General features: G+C 30.4%; 3 protein-coding genes across 5 annotated transcripts; all 3 read right to left on the reverse strand.

The window, feature by feature from the left end:
• Positions 1–387: 387 nt before the first annotated feature.
• On the reverse strand, positions 388–4,454 carry LOC111040081 (glycosylphosphatidylinositol anchor attachment 1 protein). 3 transcript variants are annotated; one of them, XM_022323815.1, is made up of 13 exons: positions 4,094–4,454; positions 3,849–4,022; positions 3,559–3,782; positions 3,273–3,432; positions 3,104–3,211; positions 2,824–3,032; positions 2,638–2,750; positions 2,491–2,571; positions 2,303–2,406; positions 2,045–2,160; positions 1,778–1,977; positions 1,313–1,480; positions 961–1,246 (listed from the first exon to the last, which is right to left on the reverse strand). In XM_022323815.1, exons 2-13 carry the CDS (start codon positions 3,988–3,990, stop codon positions 961–963), a joined length of 1,911 nt encoding a protein of 636 aa, XP_022179507.1. In that variant the 5' UTR covers positions 3,991–4,022; positions 4,094–4,454. The 3 variants fall into 3 exon arrangements, with proteins under 3 accessions (XP_022179526.1, XP_022179507.1, XP_022179517.1); XM_022323825.1 differs by having other exon boundaries at positions 4,088–4,454; XM_022323834.1 differs by lacking the exon at positions 4,094–4,454 and having other exon boundaries at positions 388–1,246; positions 3,849–3,990.
• Positions 4,455–5,895: 1,441 nt separating this feature from the next.
• LOC111040092 (60S ribosomal protein L26) lies at positions 5,896–8,285 on the reverse strand. The gene is made up of 4 exons (XM_022323845.1): positions 8,152–8,285; positions 7,783–7,964; positions 6,151–6,291; positions 5,896–6,086 (listed from the first exon to the last, which is right to left on the reverse strand). The coding sequence occupies exons 2-4, from the start codon at positions 7,948–7,950 to the stop codon at positions 5,934–5,936; spliced, it is 462 nt and encodes a 153-aa protein (XP_022179537.1). The 5' UTR covers positions 7,951–7,964; positions 8,152–8,285; the 3' UTR covers positions 5,896–5,933.
• A 5,434-nt stretch (positions 8,286–13,719) lies between these two features.
• Positions 13,720–26,674, reverse strand: LOC111040262 (heat shock 70 kDa protein 12A-like). The gene is made up of 13 exons (XM_022324099.1): positions 26,440–26,674; positions 21,333–21,479; positions 21,006–21,147; positions 19,971–20,305; positions 18,325–18,503; positions 18,027–18,248; positions 17,726–17,897; positions 17,441–17,572; positions 16,928–17,139; positions 16,707–16,832; positions 16,324–16,591; positions 14,550–14,725; positions 13,720–14,412 (listed from the first exon to the last, which is right to left on the reverse strand). The coding sequence occupies exons 1-13, from the start codon at positions 26,519–26,521 to the stop codon at positions 14,227–14,229; spliced, it is 2,379 nt and encodes a 792-aa protein (XP_022179791.1). The 5' UTR covers positions 26,522–26,674; the 3' UTR covers positions 13,720–14,226.
• Positions 26,675–27,309: the final 635 nt, after the last annotated feature.

Consider the following 27,309-nt stretch of genomic DNA (forward strand, 5'->3'; position numbering starts at 1 on the left):
GACTACTTATTTATTAATTTAAGTAATATTATTTATATCTGTATCGATTATATACTATTTATATATATCATAGATGTATATATGTATGTATATGCAGTTATATATTATTGTGTTATGATTTTACTAGGTACAATAATATTACATAACATCCAAGTTACAAAGTACCGTGTAACAATAATAATAATTTTTTCTGTACATGCATTATATGATCGCCAAGTGAGATCTACAATATTGTTATGTGATATATACTAACTTAAGATATTTTCTTGTATAATTGGTTGCTAGCTATTTAAGAGTCATTGTTCAATGATAAGGAGCTGATAATTAATGGCTGGCATCTCAATAGCCCCTTTCCCTCACCCATTTTTATTTTATTTTTTTATTATTTTATTATTATTATTATTATTGTATGTATTTTGTTTATAATTATACATAATATGTAATATCTGACACAATATTGGAAAAAACCAATTATGATGTCCTGTGATTTTTAAGCCTGGTATACTAATCCTTTAATTTTCCCAAATAATAATAAATAGTTCAATACTTTTAATTTAAATTATATTCTTCTAATTAATAGTTCCTACCTACCCAAATTTAAGCTATGTTTTTTATAATAATGCTTAAAGTGTCCTGTTTCAGTATTATATTATTTTTTCTACTATAACTTATTCATGAACAAATTTTATTTTCTAAATGAATTTTGTTACCTTATAACTATGTAAAATCATGATGTTCATTGATTTTCATATTATGACTGAACGCCAAGGCACATAATAAATATAAACATATTATATAATAATACCCGCACTCACTCCTACTAGAATAATATAATGATTTTAGTTAATATAACATAAATGGTTTATATATTGATCTTTTTTATTGCTTAAAAATTATTTTGTAAATAAATTATTGAATAAAAAAAAGATTAAAATGAACAGGTTGTTTTTTTTTTTAAATTCATTCTGTCTTCAATTTTTGTGAGATATTTGTCGGAAGGAACATAAGACACCAAAATGACGTCCAAACGGGCAACAATAATAGTACACCGACTGAAAATGCCCAATTACCATAAATCATGTTGTCTACTGTCGACAATACCATCCATTGGCCCGATGCCTCTAGTACTTTGGTCAAAAAATCAGTAATCGACAGTTCCGGATATGCAGTATACGTGATGTATGCAGTGATCCAAAACAGTGAGCACATGGGGTGCACAAGTAACCAAAGCAGTTTTACTATTATACTGAAACAGAAATTAAATAGTGTGAAACAATTCAGAGATATGTTCAATGGTATTTATTATGTATACCTGTTTTGGCTAGATTTAGTGCAAACTGCTGGTAGAACATACACAAGAGCTGTTAAATATCCCAGTGAAAAATTATGCATTGAAACACATAATAAACCAATTCCAAGTTCTAGTAAACAAATTACGTGCAACAGTACCCAATTTGAAGATTTGAAAGAATTTAGGCATCTATAAACAATAATATCAAATTATTTGTATGAACCTATACAAGGTGATTTTTTAACACTTATAAATTGTTTTTATTTATACAATTTTGAATTTCAAGCATTTAAAATTCCATTATTTTAAAAAGATTTTTAAAGACAATCGATATGTCTCAATTGCATGTCCTTCAGAAAATAATTAATACACAAAAATCAATGATTTATCTTAAAAAATAAATTAGGAAACGTGTGTCCTACATTAAAACTTCCTATAGTATATTACATTCATAATAAGTTATTTTTAAATACACATTTTACTTACTTTTTCATTATTATTGGTAGAAGACAAACTATGGTTATGGATAATGAACCATAACCTAGTAATAATGCACGATGTGTTGGTATATGATTCCAAAAATGTGTAAAATATGCTGGTGCCAAATTTGGTAATAACATTAAACCAACAACATGAGAACCCAATATAATTACACTGACCATTCCAACATTCAAGTGTTCTGGGATCTATAAATAAATACAATTTTCCAACAATTAACTAAATGAATTATCTATGTAATCTCGGTGTTAATACAGTAGCTTGTGCTGATGAGTCACCCGATTTATGTTCAGAAGAATGTTGAATCCAAGTTGAGAAAGCTTTCAAAAACAAAGCCCCAACGAGCAATACCAAACAAGGCATGTACAAACCTAATAAAACAATTCACCTTTTTTAAAATTTGTAATATCAATAAATTCAAGTTTAAAAATGATATAGATATTATATTTTAACACAATATTATACAACAGTATGATATGCACCAAAATTGTATACATTTAATATTTTACTTACCAATTGAAACGTATCTATCCGTAGAAGGTAGCAGATAAAAAAAAAATGATTGATGAAATCTTTCAAGTAGATTATTCAAGCTACGGAACATGCCTTCAATAACCCTTGAAATAAAGAAATAAATTAGAAACTAAAATTATATAAAAATATTTCAGTTATTTATTTGACATATACATCGTTTGCAATACCTTCCAACTTGAAATACACTGGAATAAATTCCTCGTCCTTCTTTTTCATATCCTTCTAAAGTTATTGCTTCAATACCAAATCTATTAAAAAAAAAATAGTGTACATGCCAATAAAAGTAAATAATAAAATATCTGATAAAATTTTACCTATGAAAAAGACCATGGTTACCATCTGGCACTCCAGTAGCTTGAGTCATAACCATGGACATCATTGTACTCAAATTTGTGTAATACGAGTTGACTTTACTACGACCAATAGCCTAATAAAAATAGTTAATTAATTGGCAACTAAAATAAATGTATTGTTTTAGAGTTTAAGGACTTAGTACATACACCTCCATCAACATTGTTAAATGTATGTCGAACAGATTCTTTGTTGCATAATCGATGAGCCAAATTCACCAAATCTAAATTGGGCAATTGACCATTTAATCCAGACAACTTAATGTCAATGTGATCAATTTTTTCAGAATGAATTTCCAAATTAATAGCAGCTTGGATAGCACCTGCACGGCCACTTAACTTTCCAGAATCTAACACGCCTATATTGACATTTCAAATTATAATTTATAAGCCTAACACTACTAATAATCTAACCAAATAGTTTAGTTACCAAGTGAACCACAAGAAGTTCCATGATATGCCTCTAACCAAGCTTGCATCCCCAGTTGTTCATGTTCAGTTACCAAAAATATAATATCTTTTGCCCAATAAATTTGTTCTGTTGAAAAATTTAAATTAAAAAAATAATATTTTTATTTCAGTTATAAAAATATACATACGGCGAAAGAATTGAGCAATTTGAAACATAACAGCGAGACCGGGTAGAGTACTGGGAAAAACACTTGACGGTGCTCTATATGGTACACTTAACACTATTGACTCTATACTAGCACTTCTTGGTGCTCGAAGAATACCATATACATTGCGGCCGGTATATTTCTATAAAATTAATTCTTCTAAGATATTTTGTTGACCGACACATACTATTACATTTGGTTATAATAATCATAATGATAGATATAATTAAGTAACATATAATTAATATGTTTGATATTTTAAACTTACTGTGTTCTTTTTTAAAGGATAATTCAATGTGAAATTATGAGAGTAAGTTTCTAGCCGTAAGTTTTTAAATTTTGAAATCAAATATGAATGAGGTGTTTCAGTTTCATAATGTTGTGCTTCGGCATTGAGTTCTCTAAAATGATCTCTAAACGAGGATCCAGTGTTGTCATTCAACTGGCCTTTTACCAACCCGGGTAGAAGAGCGTTTTCAGAAAAATAAGTTTCTAAAAATCACAAGTATTGACATTAGTTATTTATTATTATACACTAAAAATGTTTAGGAAACTTACGTGAGCTTAGACTATAGTGTGCCAGCATACAGAATAGTACCACAGACACGATATACATTACTATACAAAAGCGATTGTGATGTCGAACAAATATGCTAGTCAGGGCACCATGACCGACCGACGGATCAGTCAACAGACCCATTTTGGAGAATTTGCTAGCGTCGTTTTTTTATTCTAAAAAAAAAACGAGGATTATCATTCATCGGATAATCTAGTTTACATCATAAATCACAAATTACACCAACAGTTTGAATATGTTCTCGAAGGATATTACGTTCCAGAATAAAAATAGAAAGTTAAGTTCACTTCATCCTTCATAATTTAGATGTGAAAATTCCATTAGAAGAGTAACGAATAATAATAAGGCGTGTTTGGAGTATATCAATAAATTAAATAAGAAACTAGAAACTTTATCCAAACGAGTACAACTTAAGTACACCTTAAAGTGAATTTTTCTCTTAGCTCTTGGAATTTTACTCTTGAGAGTATTCGTCAAGCAAAATGGAAACACAAAAATTGTTGAGAAAATCGAAAAAAGATCAACTGCCGAGGAGACGAGGAGTGTCTGTCGGTTTCATACTTTAAATTGATATTTTGATCAGTGAGTACTTCACTTTGTTATTGTTTTCGATCGTGATAAAAGATAAAGCCGGATGAGATAAAAAAATTGTCTTCACTATCAGTTATTTATTTTTTGCATATACCGACACTCCAAAGGTACCTAAATTTCTTTATGGAAACAAATTTTTAATTTTTATCAACATTTAAAATTGGAACTTCAAACGTTTATAAATAAAAATACTGCACCTATTTTTTAATTACTGTTGAACACCCGACATATTGAGTAGGTTGTAGGTAATTCCGTTTTTTTCCAAAAGTTACAAATTTTTCTATTTTTGAGTCCTCATTTCCCGATGTTGTTACCATCTAGATAAAATTTTTCTCACAATACCAGACCTCAAGTTGAAAATTGTCTACTCTATGACTTCATGAAAGACCCCTCAGAATTTAAAAGTGCTATGCATCAAGTGTGAGTAAAATGGTCAAATTACCGGCAAAAATTAAATACTAAGCTATTTTTACCGCAACGACAAAATATCAATAGTAAATGATCACAATATTTTCATTACTTACCCACGTTTACGAAATTCGCCACAATCACAATACTGTGTATAATACCTATAGTAGTTGTGGCTTTGAGAGACAATTGTTTAGTAGAATGTAATTCTCAATATTTCTCTTAAATTATTCTACAGGAGATACAAGTTTGGTATAAAAGCTCATTATTTTTTTACGAGTTCAAATATTGACATCAGATATAATATGTACGTAATATAAAATCACAATTTATCCTCAAAACTATTTTGTTACTTTGCTCATCGTTTTAACTTATAAAGACATTTAAACACCTTAGTGGCCATTATTACTCATATCATCATTTTCCGTACAGTAAGGTTTATTTAATTAAAAATTTAGATTTATTTTAAGCTATTACTATGCAAGTATCTTATTTTCCATAATAAAATGATTAAATTTGGTCAAAACTAAATTGAGATATAATATGAAAAGTACATACCTACTATCATTGATGATAAATACATGCATTTACAATCAATGCTATTATACACAATATGAATATACATTTTTATATTCCTTCAACTCTCAAAATTTGACAAAATAATTTTATTACTTGCAGTTTAAGTTTGAAAATGTATTCCAAGGTTTTTCTTATAGTAACCCAAAAATGTCTCAATATAACACATTATGCAACACTTTTTAAATTCAAATGTGGTTATTCACTATTTAGTTTTGCTTGTTACATCCAAATTCAAAACATTAAATAATCACAATTATTGATTGTAATTGGCAAATAATCACATTTTTAGTGTATTGTCAAACTTTATATTTCAGCAATAATATTAATTACAATATATATTATTTATTTTAAGACTGAAATAGAATCAATGCCTTACACCATTTAAAACAATTGTAAAAGAAGTACCTCAAGTTGGAGATAAATTAAGGGCATTAAAAAAAACAGAAACAATATTTGTTTTATGTTTTTTATTGAAAAAGTCATAACTATTACGATGATGATGTTTCCATCGCGGCTGCTGCTGCAGATTCTTCGGTGTATTTTCCTTTTCCTTTAAGAGCCAATGCTTGAGCTCTTCCTTTGCCTCTCCTGTCAAGGATCTTCTTGCGGTCTTTGTCCAACTTCAGTTTAACAATGACACACTAAAGAATGACATACAAATATATAGAATATAATATTAAACAAATAACAAGTCTTAAATAATACCTTTGAGGGATGGATTCCAACATAAACAGTTGCACCATTAGCTTTCTCACGTTGAATCCTTTCAATGTAGATGACGTATTTCTTCCTGTAGACTTGGACAATTTTGCCAACTTGTTGACCTCTGAAATGTCCTCTTACAACCTAAAAATATGAAAAATATAGATTTATTAATAGAACCATTAATAGTTCAAAGTGAATGATTTAATATTAATATTTAATCAGAGCCTTAGAATAATCATTTCACAGATAAAACTCTTACAATCATTATTTCGGTTACAAGAACTGCAACTGAAAAACAATTGTATTTGTTATTCGTCCGTTTCAAAGAATGGTTTTGCTTCATCACATTAATCAAAGGAAGTATAATATAAAGCAACTAACTAGTTGTACTATTTATTTATTTTGTCAAGTATTGAAGTATTTAATCAGAGCCTTTATAATAGCATTTAACAGATAAAACTCATACAACCAGTCATTGTGCTACAAAAACTGTAACACAAGAATGCTTGTACTTGTTATTCGTCCGTTTCAAAGAATGGTTTTGCTTCATCAGTTTAAGTACTTGCCAAAATAGGTAGATTAGAGAATATGTCTTTAGACTTACTAAAAAGCACAGCAATTATAAATAATAAAACCTTAGTTTTTGAATTACATCAAACAATATTTAATCAGAGCCTTAATAATATCATTTAACAGATAAAACTCCTACAATCAAATATTACGCTACAAAAACTGTAACACAAAATTAATTGTACTTGTTATTCGTCCGTTTCAAAGAATGGTTTTGCTTCATCAGTTTAAATACATCTGATGATTAAGAAGTGCATTTACTCAAAAATTGTTAGGAAGTTTTTTTAAGAAATGTCATTAGTTAATCAGAGCCTTTATAATAGCATTTAACAGATAGAACATGTATAGTCAGTCATTGTGTTACAAAAACTGTAACACAAGAATGCTTATACTTGTTATTCGTCTGTTTCAAAGAATGGTTTTGCTTCATCAGTTTAAGTACTTATGAAAATGAGTTATAGGAATAGATAGTCTAGAGCAAATCTATTTAAACATGATATCATGTAATATTGTATACTAATGGTATATAATACTTTCAATTATTTAAATTGATATTTAATCAGTATCCTTATAATAGCATTAAATAGATAAAAATCTCACAATAAAACATTATGTAATAAGAACTGTAGGTAACAAAAAATTAATTGTACTTGTTATTATTTTGTTTCAAACGGGTCAACATCATTAACGTAAGAAGGTATTTCAATAATGTACAATATGTTTATCATGCATCTATCCACTGCCTTAAATAGCTTTCAAAATCACTGAGTCGGATAAGTGCCTAAGTCAAAGGCAGTGCTTTCCAAAATTAATGCACAGAATCCTAACCAGCATTCTAACACAGGAGATTATTTTTTAATTATTCACCAATCGATACCAATCACATAAACAATCAAGTTTCGAAATCAATGAAATCTTCCAAGTTGTAAAGCCTAAGGGTCATAAACATGAAACCACAACAAATGAAAATACCTTCCAAAACTTAACAAGATTCTGAATTAATATCTAGGGAACAATTAATCTTTGAAAATAAGTAGTAAAATCTAAAAAAAGATCACCGACCTGGACTTCGTCGTCTTTACGGACGGGCATAGACTTGACGTTGTACTTGCTCTTCAGTTCTTTGGACAGAGGCGCCGACATGATGCGACGTCTGATGTGAGACGGAGCTGTGAAGTGTAACTTGCGGGACTTGCGTCTCGACGACGTTTTGTAAATGTTGAACTTCATGTTTGGGCAGGTAACTGAAACGAAATTAACGAGGTAGATGAGTACGATGTCACGGTGTTCGTATCGCGAAAATAATTTCGTCGATCGGGTTGATCGGCGAAATCGAAATCCGCTACGACACTGTCGAAGCGGTGACGAGAGTTTCTTACGTCGAAAGCTTTCGAGTATCACGATCAAAACGGATGAAAAATTCGTACTTACCAAACTCTGCAGCGGCACTCAAAAATCACGCTCGAGTGAAAAGTAGTGTAATCAGATGTTACGCTTAGGCACTACGCTGACAGAATTTAAGGTTGTAAACACAACGCACCGGACTGATGTTGGGAACGGTCGACGCGATAACCGTGGTCGCCGGCTATCATCAGACGCTAGCTCGCCAAAGACGTTCGAAAAATAAGAACAATATTTTTTTAAACTCTTTCCCGCGCTGTGGGTTTCTCTTTGGCTTTAATAAATCCCACCATACACATTTCGTAATTTCAAATACGTTACGGATGCGTATTGATACGACAATTTGTATTTATTATTTAATTCTAAATACACCTTGAAGTTTGAAATGTACCCGAATGATTCACATTTAAATCGTTTACCGTATTTCCAAATCTACAATTCATTGAACTATTCAGGCAGTTGTTTAGGCAGTATGTGGTTTATGCAACAATGCTAACTATGCAAGTACGCAACAGTCGTATTGTTTTCGTGTAAAAAACTGCATTTGCCCATTGCTCAAGAGCGTAATTTTAGGTAGGTTTATCCATAGACGTGATGTTGTTCTATATTAGCGGTTCCCAAACTTTTTCCCATCGCGGCACATTATTATTAGTTTTTATAAGTCACGGCACACTTTAGATTCCCTATGCACAGATGTAGGGTTACCATTAGTACTCTTTTAAGAGTACATGTACTCTTATAAGCTCTTAAAATTTTTGTACTCTCACTTTTTTTATATTGGCAACAATGTACTCTTTTTTTCTATTTCTATTTAATTCCGAAAATACCGAAATGCCACAAGTCGTAATAAATTTATAAGCTAATCTAATAAAGTAATAACATAAATTTAAATTTAATCGGCACGGACGTTATCGATGTTATCGACGTTTTTCTCGGAAATGTCTACGGTATTACGGTATATATAATATATGTCACATTATGATCGATGTTTGAAAATTGGAATTAGTCTGTGTTAGTATTTGCTACTATGTACTATAGTTACAACCATATAGTTTAGTTCGTTAATTTCACGCTTATGTATCAAGCTACTATTCGTAAATTGTGTTCATCAAAAATGTCTCGCCGAAAATGTAAATTTCATGATAAATTAATAAAAGAATACCCAATGTTTAAAAAAACAGAAAATGAACACGAGCCTTTTTGTAAAATTTGTTGTATAATTGTTTCATTGGCCAATAAAGGCAAAGCTGATTTAATATAACATTTTTCTTCGTCTAAACATTCAAAAAATATTCAATCAACTAGTGGTTCAAGATCTGTGATTACGTTTTTTGTAACACAGAATACAAAAATTGAAGCAAAAATATTAGCAGTTGAAGCCACACTTGCCTTTCATACGGTAAGACATCGCCATAGCTATAAATCTTGTGATTGTTCCACTAAATTATATCGTCTTATGTTTTGCGATTCAGAGATAGCATCTAAAATTTCTTCAGCTAGAACCATGAACTAAGATATGGCTAGAACTAAAACTGAAGCTATTGTTAATAATGTCTTAGCCCCACATTGATTAACAGAAGTTTTAAAAATCATTAATGATAACAATATTTCATTTATTGGAGTTCGTACAGATGGGTCTAACCACGGTGCTGTGAAAATTTTTTCGACTGAAAAATTCGAAGTAGTAATAAATATTAAATTCTTAAACATACCTATATTATATTAATCAAATACCCGTGTATCTAATTAAAATTATTAATAAAACTAATTTTTTACCAAATGTATCATATACCTATGATAATATTATGCATTTCTGTATTAAGTATTCATACATAGTTTAGTATATAAAATGTCTTGTTAATTAAATAAATATTAACTATGTATAATCAGAGTTTTTATATTATGTACTCTTTTCTAAAAGACACAGGGTGGTAACCCTACACAGATGGAGCTCCTGCAATGACTGGCAAATTTAAAGGCTTTGTTTCGAGATTAAAACAAGATTTTCCAAATATTAATTCAACCCAAAGTTTTATACGTCGTGAAGCTTTGATGATTAAATCGATTCCAGATGAGCTTAAAAATGTTCTTGATTTGGTAATTAAAATGGTAAATTATATTAAATCAAGAGCTCTTAAAAAACACGAATTCTCAAAAAAATGTGCGAAGAAGCTGGTTCTCGTAATGAAGTTTTAATTTTACATACTGAAATTCGATGGTTATCAAAAGGTACGTAAGGTTTTAAACAGATTTTATGAAATGAAAAATGAATTGTTGCAATTGTTCAATAATGAAGACCCAAACAGCGATTTCGTAACTCAATTAAATAATCCTTTGGGAAACAGTGTTCTATATGGATGGACGGATAGTGAAACGAAATTATTTTGTATTATTTTTCTCGTAATAACACCGACGACTTACTCAAGGTGAATTTATGCTAGACACCCTAGAACTTTAAGGGCCGTTCTCACAATGTCCGGTTAAAGTTAACGGACACTTAGGTAACCAGCGGAATTCTGCCGGTAATTAAATCTGTTATCTGCTGGTTAGCGTTAACTGACACTTAACCACACATTTTGAGATCGGACCTTAGATTCTGAGTGGAGCGACAATGTATTTTTATAATGAAGTGGTTTTTTTTTTAAATTTTATTTTGTGCCTGTATACCTACATTATACAGAGTGTATTACTTTACAAAGTATATGATTTTCAACTCTGAGGATGGCTTCTGAAGAAAATTTAATCTAAATCGTACTTTTAAGTGGTAAAAATTGAAAATTCTCATAAAATACTTTTAAAAAAGTATCTGGAAAAACAAAATTAAGAAAAACCTAGAGAAAACCCGACATTTGTACTCAAAACCCATTTGGTTTTTGTGGTGTAACTCGAAAGCTATTAACCTTAAGATGAGTAGATATACTCTCAATTTTTACCAATTGATTATTTTATCATTTTCTATACATGATATATTTTTTAATTTATATATTTGGTATATTTTAGAAAATATTCAGTGAAATAATGAGATTAAGCACATAAAATATAGGTATGTGCTATGCTAACATTTGCAAAATACATTAGATATTAAATTTCCGTTATGGGTACGAGATACCTGTAAGGCTGTAACCTGTATAAGAAAAAAATAAAAACTTCAAATTAATTTAATCCAATGTGTTTTTCTTACATCGCTGTTCATAAAATAATATAATAATATTAATATATTATACAGGTAGTTGTGTAGCTCACACTCGTTTCCTGTAAACCACAATAAAGACGGAAACGACAGGTGGAAAGCATATGAGGATGCACGTTTACGCAGCCATACCTACAAGTATATTATGACAAATGAAATAGCTTGTAGACGCTTATTATTACTAGTTACAATAATTATGTAAACAGAAAAAAAAATCCTAAATTATTATGGTTAAACAAAATATAGGAAATATAACTATTTTATAGGTAAAATAACTAAAATAATTTAATTATTATGACTTTATAAATATTATATAGTCGTTTGTTATAGTAATGTTAATTGTTAGCTACATTTAATAGTGACTGCAGTTATGTTTGAATTAAGAGGACGCCATACCCGCATGCTTTGTCCCAGTCTTAAAAACTCATAACATAGGTTAGGTTATTGTACGTTCCGAATAATTAATTTAATTTCGTTATTTTTGTTCATAGAGTGAATTCACCTATAATCAAATTTAGTAGCAAGAATATTATCTAGTCGATGACATAGGTGTTTTTCTATACTTCGATTTTAAAGCGAGTTATCAGTATTTTAAAATTGTAAATTGTTTGTTAAATAAAATTATTTTTAAGAATTTCTATTGGTTAAAAAATATTTTTGGCCCAGGTTATTGTTAAAGGTGCCATGTAACGAGATGTTTATTTGCCTTTTGAAATTTAGAGGTACGTGAACCATAAAGCCAATTAATTTCCAAAAATATTATTTTTAATTTTTTTTGAATAAATTCATAAGTTTTTGAATGTACAGACAAAAATTGAATCAAATAAGAGTTTTATAAATTATTATACTGATTTTCTTCAACTCACTTGGTCTATTACATATCATCTCCAGTTTCTTTTATTTTATAAGTCTTTGATTATTTTGTAAATATTTTCACACGTATTTGAAGGTATACTTATTTGTTCATAAACCATTTAATTTTGGGGTGGATCTTTTAAGATTATTTTTCCCATCGTTTTCTATAGTCTCCCAGAAACACCACAAGTGCATTAAAAAAAAAATAATGTTGATTGCTTATCTATATTATTTTTTATAATTTATTTTACTTACTCCGCCCAAGTTAAAGTTACCTAGTCCATCTTTCTATCGTTTTCTCTTTGGTTTCATACGAACTATATAATACGATCCTGTAATGAATACAATATAATACAATGATTACTTTTATAGTTTTATGAATTGCCATTTCTTAATTTTTGAATTTATTTTTGATGTACCTAAACAATCGTTCGGATTGGTAGTAGCCTTTTATGTGTTTAAGTATCAAGAAGTTCACAATCACATAAGACGTAATCATTGTAATATTGTTCTCATTAGGATTTCATCTGAAGATCTGACAATACTTCTGTCCACAAACATTTCGTTCATTTATTATATATTTTATGTGTATTTTAGTGTATTGATAGTTTTAAACCAATATGAGTTTTTATTGCATTTTTATAATAAAGTATGACTCGAGCTCATACATTTTAGCATTTGAATATTTTCATAAATTAATGATTATGATATGTTTGTTTGAACACTTACCTAAACGTAAACAGTGATACACATTTTGTAATCAATACTTTTTGAAAAATTCAATTTTCCGCAATTTATATGAATTTATTGTACTTGATAATACAATAATACTCACGGCTATTTACTTATTTATCTATTGCATTTTTTGCTTGCCATTATTTTACTTATTTTAAGCAGACCATGTTAAATTCATATTATATACAGACAGACTCAACAGAGGGTAACAGAAAGATATGGGCTAGCACACAAATTATACTCGTTAGAAAATCCCGTTAATTCGCTTAAAAAAAATTATTATACAATCACCTGCTGCAATATTTGTTTTTGATTATTACATTTTCAGATAGAAGCGGACAGTGGTGTTCTATAAATGAAGCTGCAATTTGATTACCTGATCTCCAAAAATGCCATGGTACTCTAATTTGTGTGTTCTAACTGCAACTATTAGAGGTAATAAGTAGATACTTATCCATAGTTATATGGTTATATCCATAAAATAAAAAATAAGTTATAACATAGTTGGTAAGGATTGGATTATATTGATGTAATAGGTGTATATGGCAATTATGATTTATGACACTATATATGGAATCATGTAAAAAGAAGCACAGGTCACTATAGGGCATATACTTCTGTGCCACAGCCGCTCAATAGGTACGTTAGTGCGCTTATGTATGTGTTAATTGGTTCGTAAAAAGTCAACATAAACTTACATAAGCCTTTTAAATTTTTCCAACGACACGACGATATTAGTTTTATATTATTTTCTAGTAATTCACGTAACATAACTATGAATAGGAACATTTTTTAGGTATGAATTAATATTAATCATAGACGTACATAATATAATATATTGGATAACAAAATTATATTCTTATAGTTGTTTGTCTTTTGATCTTATTATATTTTAACAAATAACAGGCAATTAGAAGTACCTACTAACTATATAATGACTAATGAGTAATAATTGTAACATTATAATATAACACTAGGCGGTAGGTACATTGTTTGTTCTTGATATGCAGTAAGTAATGCTAGTAGTCTCAAATACGAATAAAACCGTTAAATAAAATACATATAAATTATAATCAGTATATAAACGTATACTACTAAGTACCTATAAGAAACAAGAATATTATTTAAGTCTAAAACAATACTATAGTTGTAAAATATACAATTTAAAAAGCCAATAAAGATTTAGTCGATTTAGATACGAACTTCATTCAGCCCGAATCTTTCATTTTAACAACAATATATTTATATACCTAAGGACTTAATTATATTTTATAACAAAATCTCAATACAAGACTATATATATATATATATATATATATATACTTTCAACAATCAGTTTCAGCGATCTGAGCATCCACTCGAGTACCACTCGCTAAATCTAAAGCTGTAGCGACTACTTCTCCTTGACCACAAAATCCTATTTGTACCAACAGTTCTTTAGACAATTGGACGTCTTCGTTTCTCGTCAATTTTAATGAACCACACTTTGACACCCCGTCGTCCGTAACGAACTAGAAATAAGAAAACGAATAACAAATAATAATGAATTAACCATCGAATAACATTTAATCATTAAAATCCGCAGTCCGCACACTAGTTTCGTTTTCATATTTATAAAACGATAATACAATATAATACACATGCATACCTTGGCCGATAGATTATGTACTAGGTATATATTGATAACGATAGAATCTTGCGAAGAGTTCGCTGGAGTATATTTTTTTATGACCGTCTCATTATCTCTAATACAATCGTTTTCTTCGATGAGGTAATCCAGCAAGTCTGTACACCAACGCTTGCCGTCTTTTATAACGAGTTTTTCTGAAATTATACATCGTAACTCGTAAGTATACAATATTATCACTAAGCAATGAGAAAAAGAGCAATAAGTAATAGTAATGAGCAATAGAACAATTTCTACGGTGCAATATATTATAATGTTAAGGTGTCCCTGCACTGGTGCGTCGTAAAAATATTATACAATACTTTTTGTCAAATTAATATTTTATTTTTCAAATATAATTTTTAAAAATCTTTACCGTTTTAGATAGTCAAATTTTTTATAATTAGTAAATTTTAGAAAGAATACTCAGGATAAACAGAGTGATTCACCAAGCATGCTCCTCTCCTATATTTATCCTTTAATAACACATATTATTTTAAAAATTTGAGGTTTGGAATTTTTAATTATTATACTGAATAACCAAATACTTAGATGTTTAAATATATTTTAACATTTAATGAGTGTCCTGTACTCTTGTGGGAGTACAAACTTTTTACAATTTGTTTCAAATAAGAACCCCTTTTTCAGTTATTGTATGTTTAGCAGATCATTTTTTTTTTTTGGAAACGTTAATGATAATCTAAATCAAAATTCAAACGAGAAGTTTTTGCATGTTATTATTAATCTTTAAGTGAGTATTAACTACTAAGATAGTCTTTAATAATGGTTTTACATAAAATATAAAATAGATTTAATATTTAGTTTCTAGAACCTACTTGTTATACAACTTCAAAAAAAGTCTTACAAACGAAACAAAAACAAATTGATAATTTTTTTAAACCTGTCCCATCAAAAGCATGTATGTATTATTTATATAAGATTATAAAATACAATAAGGTTATTCATTTTTTAATATGAGTAAAAATGTAAATAAGTAAAAATGCATTTTCACCCGAACCCCCATCAATCCGCCGTTTTTGTTAATCTGGCAGTAGCGTGATCTGATATCGAGATTCTACAGAACTGTACTCGGACAATATATTCACAACTTATAAGATTTAAGATTTTAGTAAGTTAATATTAATTAATCAAAATATGTTCATATAATTATCATAGCTCCACATATTTTCTAAATCTACTATCATATGGACTACCATCCTAAGTAATTTAAGTTTGGTAACACAGGAATTATTAGTTTGGATTCTGATTTAGATGTATCAGTATTCAAATTAAATAAAAAATCATCAGCTTAAGAATTTACAGTGAAAAAGGCTGCTATTTTTTGAAAAAAGAAGTTTGTATATGGTCACAGGACATTCCTTAAATGGTAAAATAATTCTAAGGACTTGAAAATGTAGTCCTTGGGCATAATGAAAAATCCAAAAACCAGAGTTTTTGAACGATTCATTACTAAAGAAAAAATTGGGGTGAGCATGTTTTATGAATCACGTTGTACCTACATTACAATTTATTTGCGAAAGGGTATGCTATACGAGGACAAGCACGGTGAAACGTCTATGGCTGCAATATGTATTGAGCATGATATTACATTCATGAATTCAAGCTATAATTTGATTACACGATATAAGCAAGCATGTTATTTAATATTGTGAAAACTGTGTACAATTATGTGCATAAAATCTCAGCAACAAATATCAAGACTCCAGAAAATCAATAATATACAGTAAATTCTTACCGATTGGATGAGTGTTGTCGACGAATGGTTTAATTATGCCCACGGCATAACTGTGTTTAGCTCTGTACGCCGGCGTATCCGACCTGTTCAAGTCGTACATGACTGCCCCGCGGAGTACGCTGACAAAAGCCATGTCGGGTAAGATTATTTTCAAACGGTCGCTAAAACGCTCGGTGATCTTTTCTTGGAGCCACAGAGACTGCGAGTAACCTCCGACCAAAAACATGTGAGTGACTTTTTGATCTTCATTTACTATACTGTTGATTTGCTATAAAACAACATAAAATATATCTATGTATAATTATAGGATTTCAAGTTTGGAATAAAAACCGACCCTTCGACCACCGCAAATATTGTTCAATGGCAAACATTAGTGTGCTTACCTCCGAGATGCACGCGAAACTGGGCAGAAAGAGCGGCTCGATGGCCAAATAGTGCAAAATGAAAACGCCGTCCAGTTCGTTCCAAACGATCGCATCGGATCCGTAATCTCTGACGGCGTCGGATACCTATTTAAATATACGCATTTGCATCATATATATAAAATAACCACCTTGGACGTTTACTTAAAAGCCAAATTATTGTATTTATGTTGTATACGAACGTCTTTGTCTGAGTACTTCAAGTAGTGTTCGATAAACGCGTACGGAGGCCTTATGACTATAGGCGCTCTCACTTTGCTGGACACAGACTTTTTAGCTTCTTCAAACCTCTGAAGAAGTTCCATATACGCCGCGGGTCGTTGAAGTTTAAAATCTGACATGAATCCAAAACCGAATAAAGCGCACAAGAGCTTAACAAACTCTATATCTACACCTGCAATACAACGACAACAAACAACGTTTACTTAATTATATATATCACATATGTATACTGTAAATAACAATACTTATTTGGTGTAATTTGGAAAATAATACAAATAGAGTCGGTTTTTTAAAATGTACAATACATAATAGTACTAAAAGGTTTAAAATTTTAAATACACTATGATATAGTACCTAGTAGGAACCACACCTATTTACTATAATAATAAACCTTCTTAAAAGCGAGTTATGTTTATTTAAATAAGAGTCGAATAATAAAAACAGATGAAATAAGTTTTTTTTGTCTATATTACTTAGAGATCCACAGACGCCAGCTGAAGGTTTATGAAGTTTACTGATCGGGAGTCGGTTGACAGTCCGACACACTTGATGAATTGTTACGTCTACTGTACCGCCGCCACAATTAACAACTAAATAGTTACATCCTAAAGTTCCGCAAAAATAAAACAACACAGTTATTGTTAACTTGAATTTATTAAATATATTTATTAATCAGTTTGAAATCAGTTGAAATGTTTAATAACAAACTATAAGAAACAATTCAAACAAATATTAGATATCATTCGTAATTTGATTACCTTCGCCTATTTCGTTCAAAACACAGTAGTCAGTTTCGTAGGTATCCTGATATGTAATTTTAGAAAGAACTTTGGTATTTTTGAGCCGTGCACTGCGGCAATGTACAGCTGCTGCTTCGGGCTCTAAAACTATAGTTACGGCTTCTGGATTTTCTAAACTACCTAACCCGGCCTGGAAAAATTATTATACTGTAAGTACACATTGTTGATTGAAATGCATTTATCAGTAATAAATGGGTGACTTCTATCAGTAATTAATTGGTTGCTAGAAAATAGAAAGTTATATTATATTCTTGCAAACCTCGATTGCGATTTCTTTCATCAATTGCCTGGTACTTTTATTCCAAATAGCTGGCACGGTTAGTATCCACGAAATTGAATCCAGACTCAAAGCTTCGGAACACCGTTCAGTGAGCTCTTCTAAAATTAAATATCTAAGATGTCGTAAAGCCTCGGTCAATATGCGTGTGGCTGGGAGGGACACGCTGTTGGCGGCCATTATATGAGTTTCTTTAGAGATTACCTGAAAATAATTTCGATTTCATACTATTTACGCTTCAATAGGGCACCTAAACAAAACATCGTGCGATTTCACTCACGTCTTTGTTGTACAAAAACATTTTGAACTTATCAAAGTAGTACCACTTGTGTGCTTCTTCCGGGTGCATATCGTGGAAATAATCGCGGGCCGCTGTTCCAAACGAATGGAAATTGAAATCTGGCGACAACAGCAGAGCCGTGGGTATTTTTTGACCATCGACTATCGTATCGCATTCGTCTAAATATAAGAACAACGCGTCACAATACATCGTTGAACTTAAACATGTAAATTTAATACAACAAGGATATCATTTAATATGTTTATAACGTGGTAATATCAATCTATAACTCTATAATCTACGATGTTCATAAAATAGTGCCTCCTTGAATATTATGTATAAATAAAAGGCTTAAAAAAAGGAGGACAACAATGGAAAACAATTTTTTTTAAATCACTGAATGCAATATTTATATATGCTGCAAAATTATTTCATTTTCACTTTTTGTGAGATGATTTTATTGTTTTAATAAATAATATAGCATGTATAGGTTTAATATCTATAGAAAAATAAATTTTACTACTGCAAATTCTCTATGAAAATATTTTTACATAATTTATTTTATTCTTCATACTTCTTTGTTTCTATTATTTGAGTGAACAAAATTTACCCTGTCGACAGTCACTAAAGTGTTAGTGTGTTACAAACATTGTTTTTCCTGCCATAGTCTTAACTTTAAGAGGAATGTAAATTGATCGTAGTACGTATGTAAAACAAATTATAAAATACTGTGTCACCAGTGAAGCGATTTTTAACACCATACTATCGTATATCCATCCACCGAAAGAGTAAAAAAAAATTCCGATGATCTGGATATTCATATTTTATACATTATACAAGTTGCCCCAATGTCTCCCATACAGAATAAGTATAGTGGTACATAAACTTCACAAAACTTAAGAACTTTGCCTATAAGTATAAGATGTAACAGAATAACCTGACAAATTAAATAATTTTTGTTCTAATCAATATTTAATGTTTTTTTATGCTTATAATTTATGGACACGTTCACCACAAAAACATTAAAAACATTTTTAAGGTCCCCACACACTGCAGCGGTAGCGGTAAAATTCTTTTGTCTTGGCGGTGCCGTCGCGGTGGCGGTAAATTGTGTCCGGACTCATTTTACCGCCACCGCCACCGCTACCGCTGCAGTGTGTGGGGGACCTTTATTTGTTAATACTGAAAATAAAAACGTCAAATTGAATTATTTAAAAATTCAAAATAGCCAATTTGTAAATAGAGTTTTTAGAAAAATGTTGGTGGTAAAAACGTTAATTTTTGACAAATCATTAAAATATTAATATTTTTTTAGAGTAAATTGATTCAAAACATAATAACATTTATCAAAATATTCTTTTTGGGAATTTTCAGACATAAATAAATCTTAAATTATTAATCATCCACATAATTTGCATATACGTTTAACTACAGTATTCATTTTTCACCCGTCCGGTATTTCTATTACACTCTGTACAGTCGGGGGCAATTCGTAATAAAAACTATTGACCTCTTTCATTGATTTTGGGAGGCGACTTTATAACATAGTATGCACTCATATTGGGCCCTCGTTCATCACCGAGACTACAATATGACCTACAACAATTATACTATAATGGGTTCCAGAATAGGTGTATTATAGTTACAGTCGGGTTTCTTCATGACGGCAATTCTGCCAGACCGTCGGAAAGAATACGCGTAACCGGTGTACGTTGTACCGATGTCGATGGCCACCACGATACCGTCCTCGGGAGATTCGTCCAGCACTTGGAGCTCGGTGGTGTGACATTGGTCCCGGTTGACGTATACCTCTTCGACCAGGTTGTAAGTCTCGTTCAACGGCACAGGGCTACAGCAGTTGTTGTTGGACTTGACGGTGATCGGAGCGGCGGCGGCGGCGGTGAAACTGCTCATCGCGTTAGTACACTCATCCCCTTCCGGTTGTCGGAAACACTGCTGTTCCAGCGACAACGATATTAACCTGCAATGTCGTCAGACCATATTAAACATAATAATATATCTGGTAGATACCAATGCTGGCATTATTTGAGTTTTTATAATAAATGTGCCGAAATTTAAAAAGGCCAATTTTGTTTCATCGTCAAGCCACTTTTTCTTCTGCACTATAATATACTAACTATATAGGTACACATAGAGCTGAAGGGTTGTATATTTAATATTTTAATGAATTAAAAAACGTGGAAGGTTTAAAGTTGGATTTTTATATTATTTACCAGTATAATATACATATAGAATTAATAAATATTCATTACTTCCTTATACTATATTATATAGGTAAGAATTATGTGGTATTGGCTCTACATGGTAACTTTTCAGTAACTTTTCAGCTATCGGTGAATTTATACTTTTTATAGCTGGTTAATAAATGCAGAAAAAAGTACAACCGTGGCCCAACCCCCCAATTAGTACAGATCAGATGCATCTGGTTTTTGGTTAACGAAACGCATTAATGATAAATACTATAATTCTGTGGTTTGGTGCAGGAAGGGCCAATGTCATATTTAGACAAATTTGAGAATATTTGACCAATATCATGTCTTATTGTTTGTGAATTCAATTTCCCATAAACAACGTTCTTTTTCGACATTGGCCCTATCCCATTGTCCCAGTCCACAGAATTACAATAAATTAGGTATACCTATAGTCAAGCGGTGTCGTACCTGTTCAGGGTCGTGTTTATCGAGTTGGCGACGTCGTCCTCGTCGTACTCGGTCGGTATCCCGGAGTCGAGCGAATTGTAGCGCAGGGCGCATTCGATGTCGTCCAGCCTGTATTCCGGTTCCTCTTCCACGCAACCTAAGACTGATATTAAACCACCATGACCTTATAGCTCGCAGTGTGTGTTTACCAAGTGCAGATTCGCGAGCGAACATAAACGACTCACACACGTGCAAGCAGTGTGGGTATAGTCGCTCGTATACGCGCGCGCGTCTGCAGTATACATTTATAAATATAGTGTACACGATGTTTAAATACAATATGATTACCTTGTTGAAATTTCTGGATGTTGTTGTGTCTGAACAGCAGTATCTCTTGTTCGAGACTAGACAGTGGATCGTCAACGAACACTCGTCCCCTCCTGCGTTCGTGGTACGACGTGTCGGCTGCTGCAAAGTTCATCATGGTTGGCGGCTCTGCGGCGGGCGGAATAGAAACAAATCACATCAAATCAATTGAATGGGAAGAAAGTGTGCCGGGTGTGTAATTACATCGCGGTCGTGACCAACCACGCGGAACGCTGCAGCGCCGCAGTTAACAACAATACAATAATATTATACTTATCAAAAGAAAAACTAACTGCGGTGAAAAAAAAATTACGGATGCATAATGAGACTTTGAAATCGTTAACGATTTTTAAGCTATTCTTATATGATAGATAATAGCCATATAGAAATAGGTGTTTTCTTCGCGTTCCACGTGGGCGGAGTACCACGCCGTTATAATTGTCGTATAGGTATATGCATATCTATATACACATGCGTATACCTGGGTAATATATATTATGGTAGGGACATATACAAATATTATAAACCTAGGTAGTAGGTACAGTCGTATTGGAAGAAGAATACGACAACACGACTGCACGACAATAGCAATGGTCGACAATAAATAATGCCACATACTAAACTATAATATATATATATATATATATATATATATATAATATGAGTAAATGCGTTATAGGTAGTCGTTATAAAAGCATTATGTGAATAATATGTATTATTATATATGATATATATTATACAGTTGATGTACCATGTACAGTCATCATATAGAACTCCAGAAGTCGTGATTTGTTACTTTCGGTTTACATTATCAACACTTCACGAACACGAAGACAATAAACCAACTGCAGTATGTGCACAGGGCCGTAAAGTAAAAGCAAATAAACTATTTATGACGCACGCGCTTTTGTGTATAGGCAGTTATATAAATGTATTTGGCTAAAACAGGAAGTCTCGATAACCATCGATAAATAGAACTTTAGCGTTACTTTTTTCAAATCATAAGACGACTTGCAAAATATGAATTAAACATTTATACAAATAAACTACGAATTATAAATCACGGCTTATGACTTATTCGGTGTGACATAAAAATTATATCATACATGTAGCTAATATTATGCTACACACCTGAGGTGTAAACTGTATTTATTATAACCTCTAACAAGTAACAGCCTTACAAGGATTGTTAAAAAAAAATCACTTCAGGTCTACTTGTAATTAGTGAAGTAAGTACTATTACGTATTGCAAAAATGATAATTATTAACTTTCAAAAATTATTTATAATGAAATATTCGTTTTTCTATATAAAATATCATGTCAAAATACATAAATTAAAAAAAATAGTGAGGAAAGCGTCACAAATAATTAAAAACAATTGTTTCGAATTAAAATTTTTTTTTGCACAATTAATCTGGCCATAAATTATAAACACAGCTATTAAAAAATAAGTGAATTTAACGATGTATTGGTGTGAATGAAAAAGATATGTTTCACAGAATGAAGAGGATAGTATGATACATCAGATATCTTATGGGAAGAAGTGAGAAACATATTGATTTATAACGTAATATAGTTATTAACTATAGAGTATCAATCGTATAAGCAATTATTTTTGCACTAGGTATAAATAGGTTCCTATTATCTGACGCCTAATCTCACTATAATAACTGATAACAATTAGGATGTAAGAACTAAGCATTTAAAATAATAGGTTGGTATGTAGTATGTACCTACATACTTTTGTTAGGTAGGTACCTATACGGCTATACCTAATTTAAACTCATATCGGTGTAAGTATAGTATTCATAGTGTATAAAATGCAAAATTATACCTAATTAATATTGCGACCACAAATTATTACACAAATGCTTGTATTGCTGCATTAGATAGGTTCGTAGATAGTTACCTACCTACTTTCTGATATTATATGATAGCAATAAATTAAAAAGTTAGATTGAATCATGTATTAGAACATTGGTACATGATACATACAGGTATGATCTCTATACCTACAGCTGTAGTTAATATGTTATAACTATACGTTGTAGGTACCATATATATTACATTCGATAACACATTTAGTAAGATAATTTATTTTGTTTTTGTACTAATAGGTATAGGTGCCTATGTATTATAATTTATAATTATTAAATATAAGTACCTAATAACTAATAATTTAATTATTATACAGGTATAATAAGATACCGGCGAGTAATGAGTATAATTAATAATTACCTAATACCTACTTGTAGAGCCATAAAAATATTTAAATACATCATATTACAAAATCAAATTAAAAATACATTAGACAGTAGATACAGTTAAAAAAATATAAATAATGCTGTAAAGCTTTACATTTTAAACATGAACCCTTTAAAGTTTACTTTATTTCTATATTATATTGTAATGTGTTCAATTTGCATTAACCTATAATATAGAATTATAGTCCAATAGGTCAAAAGTCTATGTGAATTTTTTGCAGAATGTGTATTGGTTTAAAATGAATATGTAAGTAGGCACTAACTACTAAGTAAGTGGTAGGCAACTAAACAAAATCAACAATAGATTCGCCTCACTCCGTCCGGGGTCTTTAATAGGAAACCAATTCGTTATGAACAGTTTGCATAAAAAATATGTTTTTTTCTTTATCTAGGTAAGTATCTGCAAACTACGTCAGTCACCTTTAGATTATATTTTAAAAAATGTCTAGGTAGGTACCTAGGTTATACCAATATAGTTATTAGATATAATAGTATATTAAGGATATATTATGATTATTAATTAAACTAATAATGTAACGAAAATTAATTTTCTTCAGACTTATCAAGCAATTTCTAAAATTAGTTTATGGTACAACTGATTAGGTAGGTACTACGCTCACTGATTTGGTAATTGGTAGATAGTAGCCAGTAGGTACCTATCTCCTAGTTTGTCACCTTATTGGTAACTTACTCATAAGTCATAACTGTAGAGCCCGAATTTTTATGCCCAAAAAAATATATCAAAATAATGTAACATATCATATTCTGCAGTCAAAAAAAAAAAATTTATTGGGTTATAGGTAGGTATACTAATATGATAAAATTTTTTTTTTATTTGATTACTATTATTATTAGTTTATAAATTTATTAGGTATTAAAATAATGTAAAAAAATCAAACAACTTATAATTAGGTAAGCATTTACTTAATGACCTTATCTTTATCTCAATTAAGTACTATTTGTGGCCTAAAAAATTAATTTGAGTTTTTTACTTGACAAGACATTATTTATATCTTTTTTTAATTTTTGCTTCAATAGTTTTGATTGCCAGAAGTTACAAACTACTATAATTTGTTTAAATTACTGACGAAAATCCAAAAATGTGAAAAATGAAAAATATACTGCAGTTGCATCAAAATCCACATTCTACTCATAAGTCATAAGCATAACCAATAATTGGTATTTACACTATACAATTAACACATTTACACATAGTCCATTTACCCCATAGGTAGGCCTATAGGCATATCTCATTCATGTGTATCTTTGATATGGTCGTTAACGTTGCACTTTTTGACAATAGGTCAGAGTATTCATCGTTCAATACACACAATGCGTATAATATGAGTCTCAGTCCTCAGACACAGTACTGTTATTCATATTCTATTCATATTTATTTTCTTTGTAGTGTTAGAAAATGATTCCACCAAGCGTATCTATACTGTGCTTGTGTAGGTAGCTTCAATTACCAATAACTATTTAAATATTTACTAAAGTTTACAAATAACGGCTTTAAATGATTTAAATAGGTACAACTGTACAAGGTGTACATTTAGTATTAGTAGGTACCTACCTATAAGAATTGAGTATATATATACTCAATTCTATAAGTTGTACAAAAAACCTTATGGATATAGTTTGATTATATTTATTAGGTACAGATCTTTATGAAATATTAAGAGAACAATAACGCATAATAAACAAATTTTGCAATTCTTTATCATCAAATTTTTAGGTAACGAAGGTATTATCTAGATTCTATAGGATCTATAGCCCTATATTCAATTCATATATTGGATCATTTGGTTCCTGTTTTTGACAACACAAAATCATTCCCACTCCATGCAGACATAGGACTGTCCCAAAAAAATAAATGTGTTGTTCTGTTTAATTTTATATGAAATAGTGAAAAAAAAACATACTAATAAACATATTAATAGTTTTAAATTTGATTTAACTCAAAAAATAATATTATAAATCATAAATGTATGTTCTAGTTGAAACATAGCGTTTTTAGATAGTATATACACTTTTAGTCTAAAACGGGTACATTTTGTATAGGTTATCTACGTTTTTTCACATATTCAAGTTAAAAACTACTTATTTAGCCTAACACCCACTGCAGTATATGGTTTTGGATTTAAAATTGTTGACATCGAATACTAGATCTGTTTGGAATTGACATATTTGTTGGGACCTGAGCCTTTTGGAACCAAAAGTCCAAAACAAACAATGAATGAGAGCCGTTTGAGCCTAAAACACAATGAATGCTCCCATTTTAAGCTGCACCGTATATCTAGGGCCACTCGTAGAATTTTAACTTTTAAGCAAGTTTCAATCCTTTTAGAATTGTAAATTTTAACTGTTCTATAATAAAAATCATTTCATCTGAGAAATGTAGAGAATTTTTATTAGAAATAGTAAACAGTATAGTATTATACTATTTATACTGTGACACTGTGTAATTAAAGCTATTCTTTAATTTCTGAAAAAAAACTATTATCAACAAAATTCAGTAAATATGCATAACTGTAAAAGGCACATATACCTATGTGAATGTAATTAGTGTGATAACAGGTAATGGACGGATAACAGTAAAACATAAATGCATGTACTTTGTACTATATATTTTAATATCCTAGTGCCATCCTACTAAAACCTAGATGTATAATATATTGTATAGTGTACCTATATATAATTATTAGTTAGCTAGGGAAAAATGTATCGGGGGAAAAAATTACGTTACCAAAATATTATAATAACAATAGGTATAATAAGTACCTACCAATTATAATGCTATATAGAAAATATAACTTTGACTTACCTCTACGATCGTGTATTTGGTACACCGCAGCTTCCGGTTCGATTGCATAGGCAAATTCGCTCTTTTTAGAGTTCGTAAACATTTAGATTTATTTGGCTCAGACATAAAACAAAGAATATAAAGTGTTCACTATTGTAACTATGGTTTAATACTAACCGAATAACGTATGAATACGTCAGTCATGAAAATCTCTGGACCGTGCCGTGGAGTCTTCACAGTCCAGCAACATGGTAAATGGTAATTACATACAAAATAGGAGGAAAAAACCTAATTTTTATTTGGACGGAGAAAGAGAAAGGACTATATTATAGCGAATATAATGTAGAGAATAAGAGAATATATTAGGGTCAAGAAGCTAAACGCTAATTAAATTGCTGCCCTTAATTTGTTTTCAAACAACTCGATCATCTATTGTACGTGTTTTTTAGTATTTGAAGAATTCGGTATTTTTTTTTTTTATATATATTACCATAAAATCAGTCATCCATTACCATTATTATAGTTAATAGTATGCTCTATTGACCCACTGTACACAAAAAAAAATGGTAGTGGTCAGTCAGCTTGTTTTAGATGAATTACGTTTAATAGATGATTGAAGTACAGGATTCAAAATAAAGAATAACATTTTTTTTAAACTCGAGTCAGTGAAAAAATATGTACCAATAGGCAATCATAAAAGTTAAAAATGCATATACAAATTGAAAATACTAATTATAATTTACAATACCTGTATGAGTATAGCAATTTATAGTAATAGTTATATTATTTTACTCTTGAGAACGTTTACGTAATAATAGCGAACTTAGAATATGTTATTTTGTTTATTCTAAATAGGTTGAGTACATTGTATATTCTTGGGACAACGTAATA

Source organism: Myzus persicae, unplaced genomic scaffold (genome assembly GCF_001856785.1).
Source record: "Myzus persicae strain clone G006 unplaced genomic scaffold, MPER_G0061.0, whole genome shotgun sequence".
Taxonomy (NCBI): domain Eukaryota; kingdom Metazoa; phylum Arthropoda; class Insecta; order Hemiptera; family Aphididae; genus Myzus; species Myzus persicae.

Bases quoted from the DNA above. Each gene is read 5' to 3' on its own strand.
- LOC111040092 (XM_022323845.1), bottom strand. From the start codon at position 7,950: ATGAAGTTCAACATTTACAAAACGTCGTCGAGACGCAAGTCCCGCAAG. The intron at 6,292-7,782 runs GTCGGTGATCTT...TCATATTTTTAG, and splicing joins GTAAAGACGACGAAGTCCAG to GTTGTAAGAGGACATTTCAG. The intron at 6,087-6,150 runs GTATTATTTAAG...GTCATTCTTTAG, and splicing joins TTGGAATCCATCCCTCAAAG to TGTGTCATTGTTAAACTGAA.
- LOC111040262 (XM_022324099.1), bottom strand. From the start codon at position 26,521: ATGTTTACGAACTCTAAAAAGAGCGAATTTGCCTATGCAATCGAACCG. The intron at 21,148-21,332 runs GTAATCATATTG...GTTTAATATCAG, and splicing joins CATCCAGAAATTTCAACAAG to TCTTAGGTTGCGTGGAAGAG. The intron at 17,573-17,725 runs GTAATCAAATTA...GCGGAACTTTAG, and splicing joins TTTGAACGAAATAGGCGAAG to GATGTAACTATTTAGTTGTT.
- LOC111040081 (XM_022323834.1), bottom strand. From the start codon at position 3,990: ATGGGTCTGTTGACTGATCCGTCGGTCGGTCATGGTGCCCTGACTAGC. The intron at 3,033-3,103 runs GTAACTAAACTA...ATGTCAATATAG, and splicing joins AACTTCTTGTGGTTCACTTG to GCGTGTTAGATTCTGGAAAG. The intron at 1,481-1,777 runs GTAAGTAAAATG...TATTGTTTATAG, and splicing joins CTACCAATAATAATGAAAAA to ATGCCTAAATTCTTTCAAAT.